This window comes from Colletotrichum scovillei, assembly GCF_011075155.1.
Source record: "Colletotrichum scovillei strain TJNH1 chromosome Unknown Contig00003, whole genome shotgun sequence".
Lineage (NCBI taxonomy): Eukaryota > Fungi > Ascomycota > Sordariomycetes > Glomerellales > Glomerellaceae > Colletotrichum > Colletotrichum scovillei.
In genome coordinates, this window is record NW_023336261.1 from 63,270 (window position 1) to 88,007 (window position 24,738).

At 53.0% G+C, this 24,738-nt stretch overlaps 6 protein-coding genes across 6 annotated transcripts; 2 read left to right on the plus strand and 4 right to left on the minus strand.

The window, feature by feature from the left end:
- Positions 1 to 1,810: 1,810 nt before the first annotated feature.
- HER10_EVM0000460 (WD domain-containing protein) lies at positions 1,811 to 5,894 on the minus strand. The gene is made up of 2 exons (XM_035470243.1): positions 4,052 to 5,894; positions 1,811 to 3,985 (listed from the first exon to the last, which is right to left on the minus strand). The coding sequence occupies exons 1-2, from the start codon at positions 4,637 to 4,639 to the stop codon at positions 2,210 to 2,212; spliced, it is 2,364 nt and encodes a 787-aa protein (XP_035335565.1). The 5' UTR covers positions 4,640 to 5,894; the 3' UTR covers positions 1,811 to 2,209.
- Positions 5,895 to 10,716: 4,822 nt separating this feature from the next.
- Positions 10,717 to 14,990, plus strand: HER10_EVM0009575 (histidine acid phosphatase). Its single transcript, XM_035479060.1, has 2 exons — positions 10,717 to 10,962; positions 11,020 to 14,990. The coding sequence occupies exons 1-2, from the start codon at positions 10,866 to 10,868 to the stop codon at positions 12,342 to 12,344; spliced, it is 1,422 nt and encodes a 473-aa protein (XP_035336405.1). The 5' UTR covers positions 10,717 to 10,865; the 3' UTR covers positions 12,345 to 14,990.
- HER10_EVM0005508 (cellulose-growth-specific protein) lies at positions 13,026 to 14,336 on the minus strand (the record flags this gene model as incomplete). Its single annotated transcript, XM_035475122.1, has 1 exon — positions 13,026 to 14,336. The coding sequence occupies one exon, from the start codon at positions 14,334 to 14,336 to the stop codon at positions 13,026 to 13,028; it is 1,311 nt and encodes a 436-aa protein (XP_035336043.1).
- A 2,688-nt stretch (positions 14,991 to 17,678) lies between the features above and the next one.
- On the minus strand, positions 17,679 to 18,715 carry HER10_EVM0001563 (uncharacterized protein). Its single transcript, XM_035471307.1, has one exon. The coding sequence runs from the start codon at positions 18,611 to 18,613 to the stop codon at positions 17,783 to 17,785; it is 831 nt and encodes a 276-aa protein (XP_035335660.1). The 5' UTR covers positions 18,614 to 18,715; the 3' UTR covers positions 17,679 to 17,782.
- Positions 18,716 to 20,973: 2,258 nt separating this feature from the next.
- HER10_EVM0012337 (uncharacterized protein) lies at positions 20,974 to 22,506 on the plus strand (the record flags this gene model as incomplete). Its single annotated transcript, XM_035481734.1, has 2 exons — positions 20,974 to 22,056; positions 22,102 to 22,506. 2 exons carry the CDS (start codon positions 20,974 to 20,976, stop codon positions 22,504 to 22,506), a joined length of 1,488 nt encoding a protein of 495 aa, XP_035336657.1.
- Positions 22,507 to 22,848: 342 nt separating this feature from the next.
- HER10_EVM0003882 (uncharacterized protein) lies at positions 22,849 to 24,328 on the minus strand. Its single transcript, XM_035473544.1, has 3 exons — positions 23,542 to 24,328; positions 23,343 to 23,436; positions 22,849 to 23,291 (listed from the first exon to the last, which is right to left on the minus strand). The coding sequence occupies exons 1-3, from the start codon at positions 23,638 to 23,640 to the stop codon at positions 23,263 to 23,265; spliced, it is 222 nt and encodes a 73-aa protein (XP_035335877.1). The 5' UTR covers positions 23,641 to 24,328; the 3' UTR covers positions 22,849 to 23,262.
- Positions 24,329 to 24,738: the final 410 nt, after the last annotated feature.

Consider the following 24,738-nt stretch of genomic DNA (forward strand, 5'->3'; position numbering starts at 1 on the left):
ACTAGATGGAGGGGGGCATGGCATGGCATGGCATGGGGAGGGGAGAGGAGGGGAGGGGGGTGGCCAATGTCAAAGGCACGCCGCACAAGCCAGAATAGAATCAGGACAGGAAGAAGCAGATGACTCGAGGTTTCGTCCCGAGCACAGGCGTGTAAGGCGGTCTTGGTCTTGTCTTGGGGAGAGTGAGTGAGAGTGAGTGTGTGTGTGTGTGTGTGCCTGGTGTCATACACACCGGTAACGGGGACTGTAAGTTTGAGGAGCTAGACAAGAAAAGCATATGAGGAGAAGGCCTTCTCCATCTCCCCTTTCACCCGCGGCACAACGAGGCCAGCCAGCCAGACAGACATCAGCTCTTGAGAGCCTAGGACGGCGGCACACACCAGCGCCAGGGGTTTCGGTAAACCGGGCGCGTGAGGGGGAAGGGGGGCGTGTACGGATAGACTTCTAGTCTTCCATGCCATGGACAGATGAGAAGGGACAACATTCTGGAGAGAGAAGAGAGAGAGAGAGAGAGAGAGGCAGCACGGGACCAATGTATGAGTGGCTCAAACCATTGAACTCTTCAGACGTCTGTGACTCTGTAGCGGGTTTGCGCTGCGACAGACCATCCCGATTCGGCGGAACGGAGGCCAGGCGGGGGGGTGTGATTGGCATAGGTATTGGAGACCGCAAGCGTACCTTGGACCGCATCTTTCATCTCAGGTTCTTGGTATTCCTTGCTGTTTGGATCATCTACAGTCTCCAACCGTCTTCCGGTTGAGCGTTGAACAGACACTGGCTGGACCAAGGGAGCTGGTTTACATACCTACCCTACCTACCTCGAGCCTGGAGTGAGTGTGTGTGGTCATGTGTTGTTTGCCCATCACTCACTTCATCATGTCTTTCTCATTCTTCCTTTCTTCACCTCTCCTCGGCCTGTGACATATCGCTCCACAGTCCACACCCCCAAAAGTGACGTAGCGGCAGTTGACCCCGTTCCAGTTGCAGCTCCAGTTCCAGCGTGCGGCATGCTACGGCAGAGAATAGGTAGACAGACACACACACACACACCGAAAAGGGGAGAACGGGGCCCAACTCGCAGCTTTGCCGACCCCAAGCCGAGCTTGTGATTTTGCGGGGAAACATCCCCAATGGTAAAAGAGGCTACGGCTGCTGCTGCTGCTGCTGCTGCTGCTGCTGCTGCAAGGAAGTGCGGAACTGGGAGTCAGAGTGTGGGGAGCTGGGGGCCCGGCTACTTCCGCCCTTCCGACTGGCCAGACTCATTCGCCAGAAGTTGCCGAGGTTCGGACGCTGGTCCTGGCCTCATTCACTCACTCACTCACTCACTCATTCGTCACTCACTTGCTCACTCCCTTTTGTCCTTTACGCGAGTTCTATCATCGCTATGGCGAATAATATATCATCATTCTCATCATCGTAACAATGAAGCGAGTTCCCTTCCCTTGAAATTACCTCACTCTTCTCGTCTCATCCTCTCTACGAGAACAGAGATCGCAAGAGACACAGTCAAATGGACATGAGTGAACCGAACCGACCAACTTCCTGATGGCCCTTCAAGCTTAGTCATGCCCGCACCGCCACATCATCACTAAATGAAGGCTGGTGATGGAGGGACGGGAAACTAGCTTGGACCTGGCAAGGTCTGGCACTGGTGCTGGTGCTGATTTGCGGCGCCAGCATCGGATGAAAGTCGCAAGCGGGTGAGGCTGACAAGCTACCACTACCACAACACACAACCTGCCCATCTGTGTGACAAAAGCATGTGAAAATCAATGATACGACTCGTAATTTTTGTAGTAGATTAAAATGAGGGCTCATGATATATTCCAAACTTGGAAGAAGCGCGCCGCTAGATTTTCCCTCCTATGCCACCCAACCACCCAATTCCCTTTTTCGGTTTTCCTATCGGGTTTCTTCAGGACACAAAATGACTCCTTAAACGCCATCCCATACGGTCGGGCTTCGTCGCCCGTCCTAGTACCGGTCCCGGTCCCTGTGGTCCACGAGGACATCTAAATAATCTGAACAAGAATGAGATGAGCCGCAACGAAATCGCTTCTCCGTTGTGCAAACAACACTTCCGTCTCTCATAAATCGCCGTTGGGGAATCGTCTTTGCAAAACTCCCGCCTGAAACAATGGAATCCTTTTGACAAGGAGGAAGGGAAACCCAAAAAAGAAGAAACACAAAACTTTCCATCGCAGCTCCATCATGCTGGAGTACCGCATTCCTCGAGGAGAGGGGCTTCTGCCTCGAAGCTGTACAGGCGCACCTCGCCATCTTCACTTCCGCTGGCCATGCGACTGTCGGTCAAGCCCACACAGGTGACGGGGCCAGAGTGGCCAGTGAAGGTGCGCTCACACTTGCCGCTCTTGGGCTCCCAGACCTTGACCATGGAGTCGTTGGCGCCGGTAACAATACGCAAAGTATCACCGACCAGGCCCCAGATACCTTCGACGTGACCGAACATGGTGCGGAGGCATTTGCCAGTGTGGATGTTCCACACCTTGACCGTGTTGTCGAGACCGGCGGTGAGCATATAGCGGGGCGGCAGCTGCCGAGTGGGGTCCGAGTTGAAGGCGCAACCGAACGACGTCCGGTCGTCCTCCGGTGGGGAACCGGAATCTCCTCCGCCGAAAGAAGAGCCGAGAATCGACGCCACGTTGGCAAACGCCGTCGGCGTCGTGCTCCGGCCGCTGCCGCTGTGGACTGACACATTATCGGCGCCATCACCAGCGAGTGCCTCTTCATCGGGCTCAAAGTCTTCTGGCATCAGCAGAATCTGCTGCACCTGACCCATGTGGCCCTCAAAGGTCTTGATGCATGTCTTATTCCGCAGATCCCATAGTCGAACAGTGCAATCATCCGAGGCTGAGAAGAGCGTCTGCGATCCAGGGTCCAGACGGACGTGGTTGACCCAATCCTCGTGGCCACGGAGGCAGAACGTTTCCTTGCTGTCAAAGTTGAAGATCTTGATCGACTTGTCGATGGAACCCGACGCGAGGTACTTTCCATCAAAGTCGACGGTGATGACACCTTCGCTGTGGCCACGCAGTGTGCTGATGCAGTCACCCGTCTGCCAGTTCCACACCTTGACTGTGTGATCCAAGCTACCGCTGAAGAGCTTATTGCCGACAAACTTGAGGGTACGGATGCCCATCGTGTGCCCGCTCAGAGTGCGAATCTCCTCTCCCGTCTCAATGTTCCAAATCTTGATCTTGGCGTCGTAGGATCCCGTGGCAAGAATCTCGTCGTCGAATTGCAAGCAGGTCACGCCGTTGTCGTGTCCTTTGAAGGTTTTGATGTGGCATCGACCGTACTTCCAATTGAAGCCGACCCTAAAACGGTCACGATAGACGCTCTTCCACGGCCGAATGAGACGTTCCCGCTCCTTCTCTGCTCCGGCTTTGGGTGCCATGGGCTCGCCTGGGTCGCTCAGGCAAGCACGCTTTCGGCTATCGTCGAGCACAACTAGTTCTCGCTTCTTGTTGGCGTTGGGCGAAGAGGCTGTCGGGATCTCTTCAACCTCTTCGACCTCTTGTACGGCAGCATCCTGTTGCAGACTCCTAGCTTCGGCGAGTTCCTTTTGCTTGTTCCAGTCTCGTAGCCTCTTACGCTCCAGGAGGGGAAGGCCGAAGCCGCACTTGGTACACTTGCGGTCAATATGTTGCTCGCACATGCGGTGCCAGACAACGTCGTCGTCGGCGAGGTCCCGCCACCTCCGGCTGACTTGAGCGGCCTTGCAGAGGGAGACGGTATCGAGGTAGCCGAGAACCTTGTATGAGATCTCGGTGGGTAGCGCAGCCATGAAGTCAATCTTGAGCTGTTCGTGTACTTCTCGGGAGACGGTGGATAGTTGAGGGAAGCAGCATTGAGTGATGATACCCTGGAGCATCAGGTCGCGGTGCTTGGCGGGGGCGGCGGAGAAGAGGGACCACACATGTGTGATGGCTTGCTGATCGGCAGACGGCAGCTTATCGAGTTCCTGTGCGCCAGACGTGTCAGCACGGAGTCGATGGGCCCTATGGGCATCAACACAAGACGGGCTTACACTTTGAATCAAGACCATCTTGGACTCGTCGGCCGCGCGACGACACTTTGCGTCGGGGCGGTGACGATAACAGAACTTGCTGTTGGTAGGGTCTCGCTTCTGGATGAGGGAGTTGTTATTTTCGTTTTGGACATCGGGTTTACCGATGGGAGCGTAGATGCCGGGGATGTGTTCTCGGAGGAAGGGGGTAACTGTCTGGCCGACGAGCTGGGTAGGCATGTTCGCGGGGAACTTTGAGACTTCTCCTTCGTCAGGTCTCCGTCTGTCGCAGTTGTCTCTGGATGGATGGTTCACAGTAGTCACATCGTTGGCGGCGGCAGCGGCGTTGGGAGCAAGTGTGTGGTTGTGGTTGTGATTGTGGTTGTGATGGGAGGTAGAGGAGGAGAGTGGTGTGGAGTTTACGTCGGCGGTAGCGGTGAAAGTCGGTGTGTTCTTGAAGTAGTCAGAGGAAGGAGAAGTCGAGGCGAGCTCGTCATGGCGGTGACTGGGCGACGAGTTATTGGTGTCGAGGTTGTGGTCGAGGCCCACGTTCAAGTTTAGGTTCAGGCTCCGGGGATCCGGGACGGTTGACGTGCTTGCGAGGTCCATGGCCGCAATATGTTTCAGCAAGCAATGGAAGCAGAGCACAGAACAGTTGGGGTGAATGGTGTCAAATCATCCGGGGCGAGACGGAAAGCCGTTCGGTTGGGTTTGTTGGTGTCGCGGGCGGCGGTAGGGGAGGTGTACAATGAGGAACACAGCCTACAAAGCAAACGACGAGCGCAGAGTCAGAGAGGACGACGAGGGGCGGGACCGTGTATCCGTACGGTACAGCGAGTGACACGGGGAGGGAGTGACAGAGTGACAGTCGTGGCCGCTGGGCGTTTTGGGTGTTGGTGAGGCGAGAGGACCTGGCGATGGCGTGCGAGCCAGGGGAAGGTCGATTTCGGGTAGGAACTCTGTGGAGAGAGACCTGGCGTCACAGGTACTGGAAGAGGATTGGCGTGTATCTTTTTTGGTGGAAAAAGAGTATGGGGTGTCTGGGTATAGTTCTCTGAGAGACTGAGCAGCTGCCCAAGATGGATGCCCCGGACGATCTACAGGAACGGATTCCGACTGGTTCTGAGGGGTGTCGTTGTGGATGGAATTGGCACAGAGGGCACGCAATTCGAGTGCAGTTTGTCGAAGTCGCGCGCGGGCGTTTGTGTTGAGACTCGAGGCAGGTTTGGCAGGAGGTTGAGCCCCTGGTGATTCGTCGGCCGGGGGAGGAGGGGGTGCTGTGGTCTGTGGACGGCGATGGAAGTCGTCTAGATGCTTTCTTCTTCTGTTCTCGTCCTTGTTGGCCTGCTGATTGCGACGGATTTGTTTGGCGGCGGAGAGAGGAGAGGGTAAGGTCTTGTTGCCCGATAGCTAGGAATAGTAAGGGGAGGGGTGCGACAAGGTTCAGACGAGGCGAACGGAGTTGAAGGAGGGAGGAAGGGAGAAAGTATCGTAGTCGCAGTGCGCCGTCGTCGCCTTTGACGGTGTCGGTGTCGTGATCGAGGTAGTGTGTGAGGTTATGGGAGGGTACGGTCTGGGTTCGTCCGAGGCTTGATCGAGAGAGAGTGATATACGAAATAGATACTGTAGGTTGCGAATGGATGTTCGTAGTAGGAAGGGATCGGTGTGTACTTGATAGCGGCTGATTCGAAAGCGGCGTCGGTGGGATAAAAGGTTTGATGCTCTTGTCTTTCTCTCGTCCTCTCTCTATCTCTATCGCAATATGCTTGAAATTCGCTGCTGGTGCTGGTGCTGGTTGAGCTGAAGGCGGGCAGAGGCAGTTGGTTGGCAAAGCCGTAGACGGAGCCAGCACCAAAGAGGCGGGTTTGAGTGCTTTGGGGCGAAAATGGCGTTATCGCTAGGATTACCAGCGGTGGTTGAGCAACGTGAGCCTGGGCAGGTGTGTGGGTCCCCCAGAGGTTCCACTTGTCGACAGCGGTTCCCAGGGGTCCAGACCCACTAAGACGTGCTCGCTACTTTTGGGTGTCCACTATAACCTCTAGAAAGGTGATGTGATTGGCCGCCTTCTTTGGCAGACGGTTGTCGCTGGTGGTGGGAAGGCGGCAGCGGACGGGTCTCGCTGCACTTGCCTCCGATAGCCGACTGATTAGATTGCGGGGGAGGCAACTGGGAGGGCAGGAGGCTACGCCGACAAGCGAACAAGCCAAAAAGGGCATCTACGAATTTCAGACCTGGCAGACACAGCAGGCAAGCCTGGCACCCCGCGATGCACCTCCCTCAACTGTGCTAGCAACATCCACAAGTACACAGGTACGTACTCCCAAGTACAATACGGAGTAAGGTACACTAATACAATCAAGTACATTTGGTGTGAAGCACAAATCGAACTATTCTTCTCCCGTCTGTCATCTGTCACGATTTCCCCAGTTTCATCTTCATCGCTACCGATTGAGGCTCATCGTGGTGGTTGCATCGACCAAGACTCTGTTGAGCCTCTTTGTGTGTACTCCGTCTGGAGTAGGTATCTGTGATGTGGGCGAGGAAATCTCGAGGTGCACAACTCGCTAACGTCGGGCTTACCTAACAACATGCGCAACCAGGCACTAAAATGGTCCACGACTATCCACGAAAGAGTCACCTGCCCTTGAATTTTTCCATCTATTCTGCCAATTCTGCCAAGTCCCGTTCCATTGGACCCAGATTGGCTCATCGCCCTCGCTTGGCCACGTCTTTTGCAGTTTCTCTCTCGTCATCTGCTGGGTCTCCTTGAATCAGTCCATCTGGATCCAACAGAAGAATTTTCACTTTCTCTTAGCAACAAGTAAACAACAAAGACAGCCAGGCTGTGTCTGACATCCTGAGCTGATGTGCTTAGAAACCGGATAGTCTCCGTCGTATCCGCTCTCTGTAAAATTCTTGGATTTGTTGCCCAATGCCAGGCATGAAACTTACGACACCTTGAAATTCAAGCTCGTCATTTTTCTGCGGGTCCCAGGCACCGTTAGCAAGTAGGTATCAAACGTAATACAGTAAAGATGAACTTCAAGAGGAGACAACTTCAAGAGAACTCAGGTTGAGAGAGGCATCCCCAGACAACAGCTCCTGGGCCGCCCCGACACGCCCGAGTACCGACGATGAGGTTAAGGCCGGCTGGAATGTCGCCATCCTGGCTGCCAATCTCCCCAATCGGGATGAGCTAACGCGAGCCTGCGATGGCGTCATTTCCTCAGCCCACGGCTTCCCCAAGCACCTCATTTCTCTCTGCGCCTTCGTTGCCCTTCGAGAACGCCCCCTTTGTTCCCATTCCTGTCCCCTTCGTGCCCATTTGCGCCTTCAATACGGGACCTGCTGCTGCATCATCAAGGGTGAAGACTGGAGAGGCTCCTCCCCCCTTCGGCACTTGGATTAAAACCTAACGCCTTTCCCCATGTTTTGTCAACTTAACGCCGTTCGCCTCTCAGTGTCTCCGTAATTCTGTCACCTCTCTCAAATATGACTAAACCTCCTTCCATGGTTCCCGTCGTGGATCATGTAAGCCCTTTTCAACTTCCAGCGACATCCATGGAGACGGGCGTGAATCATGAATGAGAGCGGATGAACTGACCAGGCCTGGACAGTTGGACTGAATTCGAACGTTCAGTCAGCGACTCAGCTCTCCCACATTCCCTGTCAACTGCCAATTCTTTCTCAATCCCACCATCCAGTACTCTCACTCACCAGCGCAACACGCCATTGGCCAATCCACCGACTCCGAAATCTTCTCCGAACCAAAAGGTCTGACGAAATCATTCACCAATGAAGAGCCTTACCGATAGCCGCAATGGGGCTCTTCCGACCCCGGCCAGACACCACAAACCCATGTCTCCCAATCTTTCACCGAGCGACAACCTCGCTTTCCGTATCAATGCCATCTTTTCGGTCGAGTGCCCCCGTCGCGTCGGACATGATGCGACCAAAGATAAGACTCAGCAATCACGCAATTGATTCTAATTTCCAATGTACATCAGGTGATGGCAAATTGACCTATCGCTTGTACAGCTAAAAAGGACTATACTCACAATTAACATTGTTCATCGACATCCTGAAAAACTGTATGTCTGCTATCCAGCTCAACTGTTGGGATGGCGCAGGTCAGACATAAAGTCAATGGGGGCCGGGACGAGCCGATACAACGCCCAAAGTACTCCAGCCGCTCAGGCTGTGCAACTTGACATAACCTTCATCGAGCACCCGCTCCTATCCAGACATGATACTTCTTATCCAGTTGCGCTGCTACGCGTCTTGTTCTTCTTGGCTGAATGCAGAAGCGCCACTCATCACCCCTCCGCCAAAGGCTGATTCTCGTCGTACTTTATCCAACCGCCCAACGCCTGGCAGCCGGAAACCTGCCAGAGACATGTCTAGCTTGTAGCCGGCCAGGTGATCTGCAGCTACGGCGTTCAAGCTGAGCTTTCGAATCCAGCTTTGAGCAAGCTCGAGCCTAGATCTTGGTCTTGACGTTGGCGGACACGCAGGTGCCACAATCCCGTTCTCTTGATTTTGCAGCTCAATCTTGCTATGCAACTCTTTGTGAACCGTGGATATACTCTTGTGATCTTCAGTTGTTGGATATCCCATCGAGTACGGAATGGCGTAAGTACATACATTGCCCTTGGGGAATAACGAATCACGTGTTATTCCACGACCTTTTCTTGATGATCATGTGATATATCTTGGTCCTATGCCTAATCAGAAGAGTCTAAAACGGGATGTATAGTATCCTTGAATTTTCCCTACTGAGAGGTAAAATGACATATACCTCCTCGAGATCACTTCGATCATGCCTATCTCTGACAAGACTCATAGACCAGAACCATACTCATCCCTCCAACGAGCAATAGAGAAGTATATACTCGAACAAGCACTAAGGTTTATGAAACATTCTACCTTCGTACATTGAAGCCCAACTTCACGATTCCCTTGTTGCTTAAGACGACGTCATGATACTCCATGATTTGATGGGTCAGTATCTGCCCCAACTCGAAGCAAATCTTAGACGTTGAATGCCTTGTTGGAATTGGTACATGGAAAATTGCCCTGAGATATTGTGTCTTCTCCATTGGCGATGGGCAGCACAAGAATATGATATAGTGCAGTTTGAACTTTCCCTTGTAAAGCAGTTGGTAAAAATCGTCTTGTCTTCATCCTTCGTTTCAACCATTGTGACATCAACTTGATAATCTCTTACCTCAAGACATAATGCAAAATTATGGATGGACTACGTGGGCTCCAAAAAAGCAGCCCGGTAATCATACAGCAACCTCAACCTTGGCCAAATGGCTTAATACTCACCCTTGATCCGACTTGACAGCTTTTGCTTTCTGTCCTTTGGCTTTTCCAGTATTCCTGACATTAAATACACATTGCATCTACTATTGCATTTGACCGTTGTCATATTGTGGACTTGACGAGATTTTCCCCCCAGAGAAGAATCCCCATTCACAACCTGCTTCAAGATGGAGTTACCTCGACATGGCTCGAATATCCAAGTAAAGAGGTCATCAACTTGAATTTACTCTACTAGATACGGGCATAAACGATTATTTAATTATGGAGTTAGTGGAGTGCGAGAGATTGGTTCAGATTGCCACCGCTCTGCCGTTGATTATTCCGAGGTCAAGGGATATTAAGCTCCGTCAGTGCAACATGACAGGAGCTACAACTTCGGTAATCGCACGTGCCTGTGACCAAGATGTCGATTTGTCTATAGTGTCTCGGGGTAATGTGCAAACCGTCATCGGTTGCTACGATAATGCGTTTACCTCTCTTCCACCAAACGGAGTTGACATGAATACAGCTAGCCTCACATGTATGGTCTTCATTCTGCCTGACAGCTCAACTACGTCATAGCGAACCTGGGATTTCAAGGAACGGGTCTTCTCAATGACCCTCGAAAGATCCACTGTTTCACCATTCAGTTGCACTTCTCTTGGGTCTGGTTACCTGCCCTTAACCTACAATAACAGGAGTTGCGGTTCCATTCCAATCTCTCGGATCTTGACATCGAGTCTCAACAAAAGTTAATGGAGCCTACCGTAACTGGCCGCAGCTATGATGAGTCCCACTGCAATGGAAAACGTCGGGAGTCTCCCTTCAGATTTCGACGAAAACTTGTCTTTACGATGAAAATCAAGGAGTGTCCAGATTGGCCCCATTTTGTCTTTTGCGGCTCAAGTTCCTCTAACTCTACAGATCTCTGACTTCATATGTTGTGACGACTCTGTTTGTTTCCTTGGAGGGTTTACGAGGGCTGTATAGACACACCGGTGGTCAGAATCAGAGGAGCGGCCCAAAGACGATCTATACTTCCAACTGTACTTGTCGTAATTATTTGTCAAATTGAGTCGCAGTAGCGATACTGCGCACTCACAAGTAGGCAGACTCATTGAAATCCAGCTTGACTTCTAGGCAAGCCAGTCGATTTTGTATCGCTATATCGGCTCTGACCGGTTGAATGATTAATTGCCGCCGACAGCCGCTGTTATCGCGAAGGCTGATTTGTCGCGATGCATGCCAAGTGCTTGGCGGTGGTAGCCCAAGAGACTTTTGAGCATCTCCGCCCCTCGGGACTGGAAGGAGATGCAGACTTCCCCGCTTCAGCAGAGATATCACTCGATGAGAACGGCGAGAGTTTCTGCTTGGCGGCGGATGGCGGGTGAGTTTAGGTAGCTGGGCCGCTCGGCGAGGGGCATAAAATCCTCGCGAGGCCGGCCACTGTCTTCCTAGACCTGTGTTGGCTTCTTTGCAGTCTGCCAAGGCTTGTTACTATAAGCGATTTCAAGCAGAGCTCAGCAAGATGCGTCCTACGGCTGCCTCTATTGTAATCTCACTGATCGGCTCCGCAGCCGCCGAGACTGTCCACGGCGTTGTCGTCTTCAGTCGTCATGGTGATCGTATGTTTTATGCCTGCAGAAATGAGCATCGGATATCAAGCTGACGCCTAAGTCTAGGAACAACGAAGCATTATGGAGCTCAGTCATTGACCAGCGTCGGTGCTCAGCAGTGTTTCGAGGTTGGCAGTGACTATCGAGGCCGCTATCTGGAGGCGGACTCTTCTAGTCGGATTCTCAACATTTCCGAGGATAAATACGTTTCCTCGCAAATCTACGCCAGTGCCCCCGACCAAGGCATCCTATTGAACACGGCTACGGCATTTCTACAAGGCCTCTATCCTCCATTGGTAGGCCTCAACGCTCAGGTTGCATCGTCGACCCTCAACAACGGCAGCACAAGTACAAGCCCCCTAAACGGCTACCAGTATGTTCTCCTTCATGGAGAGAACTCTAATTCGCCAGACACTATCTGGATCAAGGGGGATGATGGATGTCCTACGAACGCCAAGGCCTACAAGGCCTTCGAAGCAAGTGAAGAGTTCCAGACCCGTGTCACGGAGACCAAGGACTTTTACGGCAGCTTCTACGATGTGCTCGAGAGTGTGTACGACTACAAGCCCGAGAATATGACGTACAAGAACGCGTACGACATCTTTGACTTGGTAAATGTGGCACGCATCCACAATAGCACATCTTTGGCCCGGAACGTGACGGACGAGGAGCTCTTCCAGCTGAGAACGTTGGCAGACAGCGCCGAGTTCGGTTACAACTTCAATGCGTCCAAGCCTGACAGCACCATTCATGCAAAGACTCTTGCGGCTGGCATCCTTGCCCAACTCAACCAGACGGTTACTTCCAAAGGGAAACTCAAGTTCTCCCTCCTTGCAGGAAGCTACGACACATTCATGTCCTTTTTTGGTCTTACTGATCTCATCACGATTTCGGACGATTTCTACGGCCTCCCAGACTACGCCTCGACGATGGCGTTCGAGCTCGTTAGCGATAACACGACTGTGTTTCCCGCGAATGTCGATGCCGACCTTCGTGTGCGCTTCTTGTTCCGCAACGGCACTTTTGGCGAGCTGACGGCGTTTCCCCTTTTCGGGACTGAAGAAGAGACTCTGTCATGGCCGCGCTTCGTTGAAGAGATGCAGAAGAGAGCCATCAGTACCGTCGAGGAATGGTGCACTGCCTGCTCTAGTCTTGTGTCATTCTGTGCGGCTTACCAAGATGAGGAAGCTGCGAGCTCCGATTCAGGGAGCAGCGGAGGCATGTCGAATGTTGTTGCCGGTGTTATTGGTGCCATGGTCACTCTCGGCGTTGTTGCTGTCATCGGTGCCGTTGCATTCTTCATGATGAAGAAGCGACGCGCAGCTCCCGTTTCTCAGGTCCAAGGGTCTACGGCTGAGAAATCCAGTCTGCGCAGCGGCGGTAGCGTTTGAACGTTTGAATCAACAAAATTTTGGATTGAAGCGATGAGTATGAATGCAGCGAGAGTAATGCCGGTTTCTCTTTCCCATGTATCTTGTTGTCAGCGAACCAAGGGTCTGCGAAAGTCTGGCCATCCGAGACTTGCCGAGGCCTTCGCACCTTTGAACTGGTTTGAAAGGATCATGCCTGTCAAGCTTTGTGATAGCAGCGATCATAGTAATCTTTATTGAAAACAACGGCGCTAAGGCTACACCGACAGGGTTCATAAACTGGGCCTTATTTCAATGTAGTTGAAACCACTTGAGCGAGTCGTTCGTCAGCAGTCTTCAGGAACCCGAGTTCATCTGATCTTTGAGCGGAACATCCGACGGGATGTTTTCCCCCCAAGAATCCCCTTTTACACGGCAGATCTCGTTTACAGTCACAGCGCAAGTTGAAAGTGGTTTGAACAGATTATGAACGTGACAAATGGTACGATCTATATCGTTAAAGATATATACTTTATGTAAAGCGGTATACAGGAAAGACTTTGTACATGAAAGAGATTGGTCCTGGACCGAATCAGATTCGTGGACGTCACAAGTGTGAACACCCACTACGAGCCGGATAGCTATCTCATCCCCTTAGCCATCTAGGTCGCCTCAACCCTCGAGACCAGATCCCGTGATAAACAGTGAAATCGTGGAAATCGCTTATGCCTGGATGCGGCGGTCGTGAATGCTCATGCGCTTGGCGACAGCGGTCGCGGAGGGGGTCTCGACGGGGCAGTCCTCCTCGTCGTCAGCAGCCTGGGTGGGAGTGGGAGTGGCAACCGGGGCAGAGGACTCGGCAGGGCAGTCCTCCTCATCGTCGGAGGCAGCCTGGGTAGGGGTAGCAACGGGAGCCTCAGACTCAGCGGGGCAGTCCTCCTCGTCGTCAGCGGCCTGAGTAGGGGTGGCAACGGGGGCAGCGGTGGCAGTGGCGGTAGGGACCTCGGACTCGGCGGGGCAGTCCTCCTCCTCATCGGCGGCGAGAGTAGGGACGGTGGCAGCGGCGCTGACGGTGGCGGAGGCAGACTCAACGGGGCAGTCCTCCTCATCATCGGTGGCAGTCTGGCTGGGGGTGGCAGCAGAGGCAACAGAGGTGGCGGGGGCAGAGGTGGCGGCCGGGGCGGAGGTAGCAGCAGCGGCAGAGGTAGCGGCGGCGGAGGTGGCAACGGGGGCGGCGGAGGAAGCAGCGCCGGAGCCGGAGCCGGAGCCAGAGCCGGAACCAGAGCCAGAGCAGGAGAAGACGGCAGGGCCGGGGATGGTGTACTCCTGGGCCTTGTAGGCATCGTAGGTGATACCGGCATCAGTGGCGGCGTAGGCACCGGGGAAGGCAACCAGGTCAGAGGGGCTGGTGCTGCCGGAACCGGTGACCTTGATTTGATGGCATCCCGGGTAGAACTGGGCGCCGGGGTAGGAGTAGGAGGCGTGGAGGGCGATGATCTCGTGGCGGACGAGGTACTGGCCGGGGGCAAGGCACTCGGGGATGGTGTACTTGACGCCAGAGTTGCCGGCGGTCATGAGGGGGGTGGCACCCCAGGTGTTGGAGGTGCCCTCACGGCCGCTCTCCTGGACCTTGAACCAGACCTTGTCGGTGTTGGGGGTGAAGGTGGTGCAGTCATCACCGGCGCACTTGGCCATGTAGGTGATGGTAGGGCCAATGTGAGACTCGGGCCACAGAGTCCAGTTGAGGGTGACCTCGTCACCAGCCTTGGCCTCGGCGACGAGCTTGGCGGGGGAGGAGCCCTTGACACCACCGGCGGTGTAGCCACCGCACTGAAGGTCGATGCTGGTCAGGTCCTCGACGGGGCCGTTGCCCTGGATGGGACGGGAGATACGCTCGGGGGCCGGGCTCGTGTACGGGTCCTGGTAGGGCTGGTAGAAGGTGTAGTTGGTGCCACCGATGAGACCATCAGAGACGTAACCGTGGGCAGCCACCAGGGCTGCGGATCCAAGAAGGGAGGCGATAGAGGACTTCATTTTTGCGATTTGGAGTTTTTGTTTTTCGAGAGTTGTTCAAAAAAGGGGTTGGTTGGCTTGACTGTGAGAATATCGAGGTCGGTTGGGAGGAATGAGTGTTGTTGGAGAGGTCAAGGACCGAAAAGAATGAATGACTACCTGGTCAAGTGAAAAGAATGACAAAAGTTGAACGAAGGAATGAGATAGACACACAAGTCAAGTGAAGCTGAACACTATGGATCGTAGGAAAGAGAGTTCAAGGTCAAGAGAGACCGGGCAGAGGTGACGATATATACGGGAGGGCATCGTAGGTTGTTTTCCTAACGCGGGCACTTGCGCCGTTGGCGTCCTTTCTCAACTCCATCGGGTCAAGATTAAGAGGACCACTTCCGCCGCTCCGCCAAAGTTTCAATTATACGCAGGACAATCATATCCGGCCAGGTGGTGGGGATAAACATGGGGAGGGGGATCTCGCGTATGCGGGAGACAGGCGCGGCTGGGATCATTGGGATGTGGGTGGTGGTCTTTGGGGGTCTTGGTCCTCTCTGGATTTGGTGTATTGTGAGTGGTGGGCTTCGATCTAGAAGATGTGGCTCAGGGGAAGAAGCCAATAGACTCTGGGCTAACAGCTCCCACGCTGCTGGGAAGCCTGGGTTCAGATGTCCAGGATGACGAGGGGCACGAGGGGCTCAAGCCTCAAGGCTCCAGGTTGAAGGAGTCAAGGGGGGGCAAGATATCCAAGACTTTCTGAGAGCAACAGGCGAGTGCCGACTGCGCTTACGCTGGTGTGCGTGATGCAAACATATTGGACAGGCTCAAGTTGGTGGGCTGCTCCGGGCGCTAGCATAAGCGTAGATAGGTCTATCCATGCCACGATACTGGTAGTCAGCATGGGGCACGATGAGTTCACAACTTGCAGATGGCTCGGCCAACTGCCATGTCGTTGTCAGTTGGAGAAGAAGCAAATGTCAGTTCAGTTGACATGCGCCCAAAAGGTGAGACAATGCAAGTCCCCCTCGATGGCCTCGACGAGGAGACTAGACAAGGGCTGGAGCTCAACTTGAACAACGCGAGCAAGGATTCGTCCCATGTCAACCGGTGCTTGTAGATCCACTCCCGTGCTTCGCTGGCCGAACCGATTGGCCATCCCGGCGTCTACCACCGGGAGCCCCCCGGTCAGATCCCCGTCAGATCCCGGCGGCCACCCTGAAACAGCCAAGTCCTGAGACCCATCCCCTTTTTCTTAATTATCACCAGATTCGCCCTGCAGCCTCCGCGGCCTCAATTAACACTCTACGCGCTACTTCCCGAAAGAGGCTCAACGTCCTGGCCGTCGTGGCGGGACCTCAGGGGTTACCACGCTTCGAGCCTTCGAGCCCACGCATCATGGATAGAAATCGTTCTGTGAAAGAAAGAGGAAAAAAACCACTTTTGCCCCCTGCGCAACGCATGGCACAGACATTTCCCTGACCTGGTGGACTTCCTTGAGTTGCAGTTCCCTCCCCTTTTCCACCAATCCTCTCTGCTTCATCCCAGAAGAGAATCCTGCCCTGTCACTGCCAAAGACTTTGCCGCCGCCGCCAGCTGCTGACCTGAGCGCTTCTAGACTGGGTCTTTTGACTCCTCATGATCTCTGCTCTTGTAGCTTGTATTCGTAGGCTGGGCAGCGGGCACAAACATTATGATTACAGGCCTGGCCACCTTTTCTAGACCCCTCGGCAGGCTAAACCGGCCAGGCTGATGGCTTCTATTCCTTGAATGTCCCTCTTCAGGGCTCTTCTTGCGGGACACTGGCAGACGGCAGGCTTGATCAAGAAATTGAACGGGGCTTCAGCGGCTCTCCAGAACCAAGGAGCCAACTGATGACTCTGGAGTCTGACCTGGTCCCGCCCTGCGTCTCTTCTCTTTTCTTTTTTTTCCCCGTCAATTCTCGGACATGAGCACGGGAAGAGGATCCAACAAACGATGGACCAGGAGGGGCCATGTGGCGGCGCGCGCCCGAATTCGGGAGCAACAACCGTTCTGAGCATCTCTGCTGGGCGAGCCATGCCAGTCCAAGTTGGAGTTGAAATTACATTTGATCTTCTCCTGGCCCAGCTGCCCAGCGGACGGCGGCATTATTGTACTAGAACTCCACGAGTCCAACGAAGGATTTCCGTCGATGCGAGATTGATTTAAAGTAGGGAGATGCCCGCTGCCCCCCTCACACACAGTATAAGCAGTATGCGTGATATGCTTTTGCCAATAGACTTCCCGTGCCCACTGCCCACCTCAATATGCTTTTGGCGGCTTTGGCCCGAGGCTAATGACGACGTCGATGAGCAGGCCACTGTATCCATCAATGCAGAACATGAGCATTGGCGTGACCCCCCCGGTGCCCCTTGGACTCCAGTCTCCGTCATCCACCGGCTTGACCACTCTGACGGATAACTCTCTTTCTGTGCTGACTGACGCCGCGAGAGCGAGAAGATCTGCTCGGAGCCCCGTGCCGTGATCCGTCTGCCAACCGCCCGGGTCTCACGGCTACGGCCTTGTCATCCCATCCCTATCATGTTCCCCATTACAATCTATCTCAACCCCTGTCAGCGCGCCAGCGCTTCACACCGCACATCAGCCATCACGCACGTCTTTTTTTTTCTTTCTTTCTTTCTTTCGTACTCCACAGGGGGCCAGCCAGGCCGCTGGGAGCCCCGTTGTAACTCGACGTTCAAAGGCCCAATGTTCCACACAGAGAATCAGCAAGGGTTTCCCACCCCCTTTTCAGCCGATCGACGAGCGCGTACCTGCGTACCGCACACAAACATCGCCGATCTGATGGAAATCCCTTCTTCTTCGTTGTCCTTTCCAGCAGTGAATAACCCAGTCACCGAGTCCACTCTGCACAAAATCCTATGATCGATGCGACGCCAGGATGCCTTCGTGGAGAGTCGATCGAATCTACGAACACCAAGCTTGGCTATGTTGGTTCCATCGTGGTCTTGCATCTTTTCTCGGCCGAGTTGATCACTGCCCTATGGAGTTGATTCAGAACCGAGAATGTTCTGGCGACGGTTTCTCCAAATAGCGACCGCCTGACTCGGCCTGTCCAAGTTCACAGTTCAAGGTTGTCGCTGCACTCAACATGATGCACGCGCAGAAAAGCCCCTAGCGGCGCAGCCAAAAGAAGCGCTCGCTGCTTAGCCAGGTCACCAGGTGTCTGCACTTCAAACGCGGCAGTTCATCCTTTCATCACACGCCGCTCGGTAAGCGTGCCGCAGCTGCGCTCACAGCTTTGAGTCAGTGAATCATTGAAAGCCATCTTATCTTTACTATAACTACCTTACAGGTCCAATGGCATGTCAAAGCCTACGGGTATCAAAACCAAACTAAACGAAACAGTTCCCTGGGCGTGCCTGGGCATCTTACAAATCGTGAGCTCATCCATCAATCTTCTACCTCCCTCTCCTCAACCTTGGCGGTTGTAGAGATTAGTGATTGTTGCGTCTTCGCTGTCTCTGTCGCTCAAAGATGGCCAAGCCAGATATGACGGCCATGATTGCCCAGCGTTCGCCCAGCTCACCCGTCAAGCCACTGCCCATGAAGGCAAACTTGGCCAACTTGGTCATGCTCATGCCAGCATCCGTCCAGACCGCTACCACTTCCTTTCCATCACCTCCCCTGAATGCACCTGGTCCGGCATTCTGGGGCACTGATTGAGCCAGCCTGACGAGCTTCCAGCCCCTGCTTCGGCCATCCAGCGCAGCGATCGCTTCGCCAGAGCTTGTCCTCCATTCAAACTGTTCTAGTCTCTCGCAGTTTGGACCAACGCCTATGGCGAAAAGGTAGGTCCATGACGGGAAGTCACTCTTTGATTCCAGCTCGACAATGGGCCCGCCGCCTGGGGTACGTATTGGCGCAGGTGGCAGCGTTATGCTCATTCTGCTGCTGAAGCTGTGGTACTCTACTGATGCGAGCGGCGGGAACCTGTCCGATGGCCCAGAGTGCAGCACAATGGGCGGCGAGCTGCTTAACCCGCTGTGTATCGACATGCCATAGAACGGCTGGCTCTGGTGCTCGCCGAGGAGCATCGTCCTGCTGAAGCTCTGCGAGTAGACATTGAAGGCTGGCGGGAATTGGCGGGCTACCGCCTGTGGCCCCGAAGACGGTCCTGCTGGTCTTGAGCTTGGTCCTGGACTTCCCCGGGGTGGTGGTGCTGGTCCCGGAGTCGTGCGGGGTTTCTCTTCGTACGGCGGCGGAGCTTCGTCTGCAGGGGCATCGGGAAGTGGCTTCATGTTGGAGTGTTGGGAAGTGGATGCCATTTTCTTGTGACACAACGTTTAATTATGATGCACTGGTGATTTTTTGTTTGTGATGGTTCAGTTGCAGTAATTCTTACTACTGGGAGTCTCTGCTTCTTTAAGAATTCGTTGCGTAATATGTCTGTCTGTGTAGGTATTGTGTCTGCCTGGTGATCCTATTTCACAGCCACACGCGTGACGGTAATCCAGTGGCACAGCCTGACAGTGAGGGCAGGTACGAACATCTGTACCTGCCCTCACTGTCGGATATTCGTAGGTAGGCTCAACCTGGGCAAGTGCACAGCTGTAAGAGTCACGTGCGACCCAAGTGCACTTGCTCCTAGAGTTTTCCGGAGGGAAGGAGCAGGTGAGTGCCGGAGAGGCAGGTACGCGCCCATATGCGCCTACCTTACTACCTCTACCTGCCTCACAGGCGGGAAAACAGAAACTCCACGGCAGTGGCTCATGGGGCTGGGCAGTCCCTTCTTTCCAACTTAGGCACAGTATGGGTGACGAATACCTGCTCTCATTTTCACGCTGTGCCCGGCAAAGGTGATCTACACCACCACAGCCACAGCCGCAGCCGCAGCTACAGGCACTACGTCAACACGACTCAGAGGCTCTTGACGATTCAAATCATCTGCCAACGCGTTGTCGGCTACTCCGAAGTTAAGACTAGTAGGTTCCTGCTGAGTCCATGTTGACGACAGCATACAAAGGCCCCCAATCTCACTACGAACAGCGACGACAACCAATTCTCAACCGTCGCAAACACTCACTAACGAGTAGATGATGCTTTTCGATCAGTATGTTGTTCATCGGCCACTTATCGACTGATCTATAAATCTTACCTCAACGCAGTCATTCAGTCATTGTCATCGGGACCACGGTAGTCTACCTCGATCCCTTCATCGTCTTCGATTGAAGTAGAGTAAACTTCCAAAGAAGTCATGTTCTTCACGATAGATTTGCTCCTCAGTCGTCTGTGTGTATGAGATCTACTCTTGATTGTCTCCAATATCCTAGTATGATAGAGGATGAAGTTCTCCTCCTGAAACTATCTCATCGACGGAAACGAGGACCCTTGGCCCGGTCCCGATGAATTAACATCTAATCACGCGAAACAGCAGAGTGAATCCGACTACGGCCACTTTTCAATGAATTCAGACTATCAAGTAAACAACTACATTGAATGCTGCGTGCCAAGCCGGCGTAAGAGAGATCCGATAACTGCTGAGGGCTAGAACGATGCGGAAGGTGAAGCTTATGCTTGTCAACTCTAGACTGGTGATTATCCAAACACTTACATAAGAGCTACTGTCGCCAAAGCTGTCGGTTGCCAAATCCTCTCAACTGCTCATGCTGCCTCTTGGGCAGCAATCAGCTCTAGCTTCGGCTGGTCAGGTAATTGATAGGTTCGGCCGATCAAAACCCTGAATGAACCTCATTCGTACTTGCTATGAGTCAATTCCTCCGCATTGCAATAGACTAAGCTTACTCGAGGTGTCTACGAGTATAATGATCGAACAATGCATGAGGTATTACTCGCTCGATCGACTGCATAGAACGTCCAACTGTGAGTTCTGAGAAACTTTCTTTGGTCACAATTGTCATGAAGCACTGAACGATCTCGACCGACTGCCTTCAAGCCTACATCGGATGCCAACGTGATTCTACCTCCAATGCACTAGATGTTCCAGCCAGTCACACGACCATGGAATGACTGCGTAAACTACGTAGTGCTGACATTGCAAACTCAAGTTTACGACAAAATAGATGTGAGCCAAGGCAACTTCAGTGCTCACCGCTCTTTCTCAAGATGTTGTATCGATGCTCTTTTCCTTTATTTGGGGATTCAGCTGCCTCAAAAATGATGTGTGCAGCTTTCAGCCAGCCTCATCTTCTAGACCGTGGCGCGGCCCGCACTGCATCAACACCACATTTTCTTTGAGACATGCAGATAGCCTAGCCTTCGTAAAGTATGATTGGACCGACGGCCTCAGAGCTGCACATATCAATGTATTCTTAACTTTATGCTCATTGGTTGCAAAGGATCTAAACGCGAATAGTCCTGTCGACGCTACCTACCGATTGTTATGATATATCATAATCCTCAATACATGAGTTACCTTGTAGGATGTAGTCATTCAATAACGTGCACATCTGATTTAATGAGAAAAATTCCGAAAAGAGTTGAGAGGATGTTGCAAGGGGAGCAAAAGCTGGTGGGATCCGTGATCGGTAAATAATCATAAATACTGCTACGGCCCTTCCCATGATGATTCTGGGTAAAGGATCAATATCAGCATCCAAGTCTTCACCCCAAAACGAACTCAAGCTCCAATCAATCACTTCATCTTTCCTCCTCTCAAATAGAGACCATGTCCAAGCTTCGCATCAGAAAAGACATCGACACTCTCAGTCACGATGAGCTTGACACGCTCGTCAAGGCATTTCAGCACATCATCAGCCTGAAGCCAGACGACAAGAATTCTTATTTCACCATCGCCGGCTATCATGGCCTTCCTGCACCAATGTACTGCCAGCATCGGACTGTGCTGTTTCCAACGTGGCACCGTGCCTACCTCCTGCGACTCGAAAACGCTTTGCGCAGTGCTCCAGGATGCAGCGATCTCGCTCTTCCTTACTGGAACGAAACGTCGAGTCCGTCCGTGAAGAGAGGGTTGCCAGATATATTCACTCGGAAGGACTACACCTTCAAAGATGGAACATCTGTCCCGAATCCTTTGTTCTCCTATAAGTTACAGGAAGATGTACATGATCTGGACGACAAAGGAAAAGACCTATCCGACGGATACACGAAACTTAGAGGGTACGACACTGTGCGATACCCCTACTCGGGACTCGTCAGCTCCGACTTCAGCTCCAAGACCTTGGAACACAATGTCGAGGTGAACAAGCTGCCGCCTGGACAACCGACTGCGCTCTTAAACGGGAACGTCATGCGCTGGCTGAATATGAAAACATTTGAGAACTGGGAAGGTAAGACGATTCCCGCAGGAATCGCAGACGGCTTCAAGGAGTGCCTCAATGCCCCAAACTACACTGTCTTCTCGAACACGGACTCGGCTCAAGACTGGAACACGACTGAGGTGAAGGGCGGTTTCGGGTCTGTCGTAGTGTCCCTCGAGGGGCCACATAACTCCATGCATTTGGCCATTGGCGGGTTTGACGTCCCCGATCAAGGGAATTTCAACGTTTATCCGTTCGCCAACGGCGATATGGGCGAGAATGACACTGCGGCATTCGACCCGGTCTTCTTCTTCCACCACTGCTTCATAGATTACATGTTCTGGAAGTGGCAGGACATTCACAACAAGTCCAAACAGCTAGATATCATCCCCGATCTCGACGGCGCAAAGGGTCTGACCCTCGACACCCCTTTGGAACCATTCACCAAGGAAGAGTTTATACTTGGGGACAACCGACCGCTGACATCCAATGTAAGACTTCAGCCAACCGCGAGTAAAAGTGTCTAACAATTACAGGACGTCACCAACACAGCCAATCTCGGTTACGATTATCCCAGGCCGGAATTCGATTCCATTCTCCCTGGTCCAGACCTAAGAGAAGGACCCAAGATCACGGCCACTGGCATCAACCGCGCTCGGATCCGCGGTTCTTTCGTAGTCTCCACATGGGCCAAGGGCAAGAACGGTGAGCCAGACATCCTTCTGGATACTAAGTCGGTCCTCAGTCGGTGGAATGTTGAGAGCTGCGAGAATTGCCAGAATCACCTAGACGTCAAATCGCACCGGAAGCTGTATGGCTTTTCGGACGAAGAGGCGTTGAACACGGATTTCTATGCGCTGATTCATACGAGAGACAACCCTGAAGGTATCGACACTATCGGAGGCAACAAGATCCAGACCGAGATTGGAACAGCACATTGAAGTATTGAGTTGGGGTAAAGAGCTGGTATCAAGCCTTCGAGACTCGTCCTGGGCTTCGCAAAACCCGGCTAGTGGTTCTATGAAGTGGTGTGAACTAGAGCGCAACCTTTTCGTTCATGAAGAATTGGAGACTTCAACAGTCTCAGGGATTGGCTACAAAAGTTTTCATTCATGCCTCATAGTTCTTATCATGTTCAAGTTCTTTAAATGTTGCTTCAATTTGATTCTCTCAACTGACGGGTTCCTTTCTTGACCGACCTTGATTCGAACCAGCAGACATCCGTATACTTTTGAAGATGCACGAGGCATGTTTTGCACGGTCTTTCGTCGATAGTACGATGACCCTTGGTGTCTGAGAAGCAGAAATACCTACAGCTAGGTAAATGGCCATACAAGAAGCCAGGGCGGAGTTCCTAGCCTGTGGTGGTTGTTTACGAAAGGGGCAGTACACGCAACCTCGTGTAATACTGTACACCGGCTAGGCTTAGTGACCTCTTGCGCCTTGCGTACTTTTTCAGTAGGCGAAACATCTTGATAGTTGAAAAAGTTGTAGTCTCAGGTAGAACTTGAAGCTGCAATGATGTGTAAAGGCTGATAGCGAGCGATGAGCTGCCGTAAACAAAAATTCCCCCATTGCCGTCCCAGTGCGCCTACTCCTTCGTAACGAAAATTAAACCCTACAAATTTCAAACATCATTGGGTGATACTCCAAAATGCTGCCGTCCATGCAAGCCAGTCCAGCGCGTACGTTCATTGCTAGATGTCGAAAGTGACTCGCTTCACACCTTTGGATATCGTCAATAGGTAGCACGTCGACAACACGAACAACAACTTACTGGAAGCCCGTCTCCTCTTAGAGGCGTAGAAAGCGTAAGTCGAATCATCCTCCCCTTCCAAATCGCCATCTTTGGACTTGCCTGACGTCAGGATCTGTATAAGCCGATTAGGACCGCTGCTATCCGAAGGTGTGGTGGTGGTGGTGGTGGTGGTGGTGCTGCTGCACCACTTGACCACACCAAAGAGTGAAACACTTACAAAGTCGAATCTGGATGCGGCGAAGACCAGAGCCATAAGGACGATGACAACCAAAAGCGAACCCCCAAGCCCATTCATGCCGGAAAACATTCTCAACATTTCGACTAAGGTCCAAGCCAAAGTTTCTCTTCTGTTTGCTGTTCCTGATAAGATATCGACCCCTTGGGGGCTAGTCGTCGATCGGATCGCGGGCGTAGACGGTAAGCGCTGTTGTTGTTTCACGTTCCCTTGGTGTTCAATCACCCCACGCGCGGCAATCAGCGGATGGAGAATGTCGGGGTAAGACTACGTGTGTAAAGGGGAAAGTAGAAAGATCAAAAGAGGAAGAGTGTCCAGAGACTTTCCGGAAGGCAGCGTGAGGAATACAAAGTTCCGAATGCAAACATGAATCGCGGGGTCAAGCAAGGTCAGGCATGTCCCAGAAGGAATCTCATCGTCAGGAAAGAAGGATAAGGCTCGCGAACTCCGGAGTTGGTAGGCAGGCAGAGTTGGGTCTGACATGCGACCTTATAACAACAATCTCCAACGGTCGCGGCCGGCCCTACGCTCATCCCAGCAACTCCGAACGTGTGGCGAGGACGATGGGACGTAGATCTTTTACGGCCGAGTAAGAACTCTCCGAAGTAGGTACCCCTACTTTAACTAACGAAGGGCTGGAAAATGAGTTCAATTCTGCTCTATTCGTGCACTTCTGCCTCAGCTGCCCAGCACGACACGTGGTAGTAACATGAGAGTCGGACATCCAAAGTCCAGCAACAGTCCAGCCAGCCTGATCGTCTGTGCCGGGGCGACCTCTGATTGGTAAAGATTCGAGAAAGAGTGTGCTAGAAAGTTGGGGTGGTCGATTCCCTAAATCTGCCAAAGATGGTTCTCCGTTTCGAGACGGCTGGAACGGGGGCCACGGGGGGAAGAGGGTGGGTGGCTCGTGGTAGGGCGGAACCCAGACCGTGGAGTGGAGGTCCGAATCAGTCGGCCGGAGTTCTGGGGGAGAGAGGAAACGAACATGTAACCCCCATTCTGTCTCTGCCGCAAAGGCTGACTGCGGCCCACCCATGTCTGTGTTTGCTGTTGGTGTCTTGAGTGTCTGATTAGTCCAAGAATGCGGGGAATGGGAAAAGGCAGCTCGTCAGCAAGGAGACAAGGGATCGGAGCTTCAATGTGAGAGGGCGGCCGAGACACCGAGACTGGTGAACTGAT

What these genes read in the sequence shown, in the direction of transcription:
- HER10_EVM0000460 (XM_035470243.1), bottom strand. Translation starts at nt 4,639, where the DNA reads ATGGACCTCGCAAGCACGTCAACCGTCCCGGATCCCCGGAGCCTGAAC. An exon ending in AGATGGTCTTGATTCAAAGT is followed by an intron (nt 3,986 to 4,051) that starts GTAAGCCCGTCT and finishes TCTGGCGCACAG; the next exon opens with GAACTCGATAAGCTGCCGTC.
- HER10_EVM0009575 (XM_035479060.1), top strand. Translation starts at nt 10,866, where the DNA reads ATGCGTCCTACGGCTGCCTCTATTGTAATCTCACTGATCGGCTCCGCA. An exon ending in CTTCAGTCGTCATGGTGATC is followed by an intron (nt 10,963 to 11,019) that starts GTATGTTTTATG and finishes GCCTAAGTCTAG; the next exon opens with GAACAACGAAGCATTATGGA.
- HER10_EVM0001563 (XM_035471307.1), bottom strand. Translation starts at nt 18,613, where the DNA reads ATGGCATCCACTTCCCAACACTCCAACATGAAGCCACTTCCCGATGCC.
- HER10_EVM0003882 (XM_035473544.1), bottom strand. Translation starts at nt 23,640, where the DNA reads ATGTTGAGAATGTTTTCCGGCATGAATGGGCTTGGGGGTTCGCTTTTG. An exon ending in CCGCATCCAGATTCGACTTT is followed by an intron (nt 23,437 to 23,541) that starts GTAAGTGTTTCA and finishes CGGCTTATACAG; the next exon opens with ATCCTGACGTCAGGCAAGTC. An exon ending in TAAGAGGAGACGGGCTTCCA is followed by an intron (nt 23,292 to 23,342) that starts GTAAGTTGTTGT and finishes CGATATCCAAAG; the next exon opens with GTGTGAAGCGAGTCACTTTC.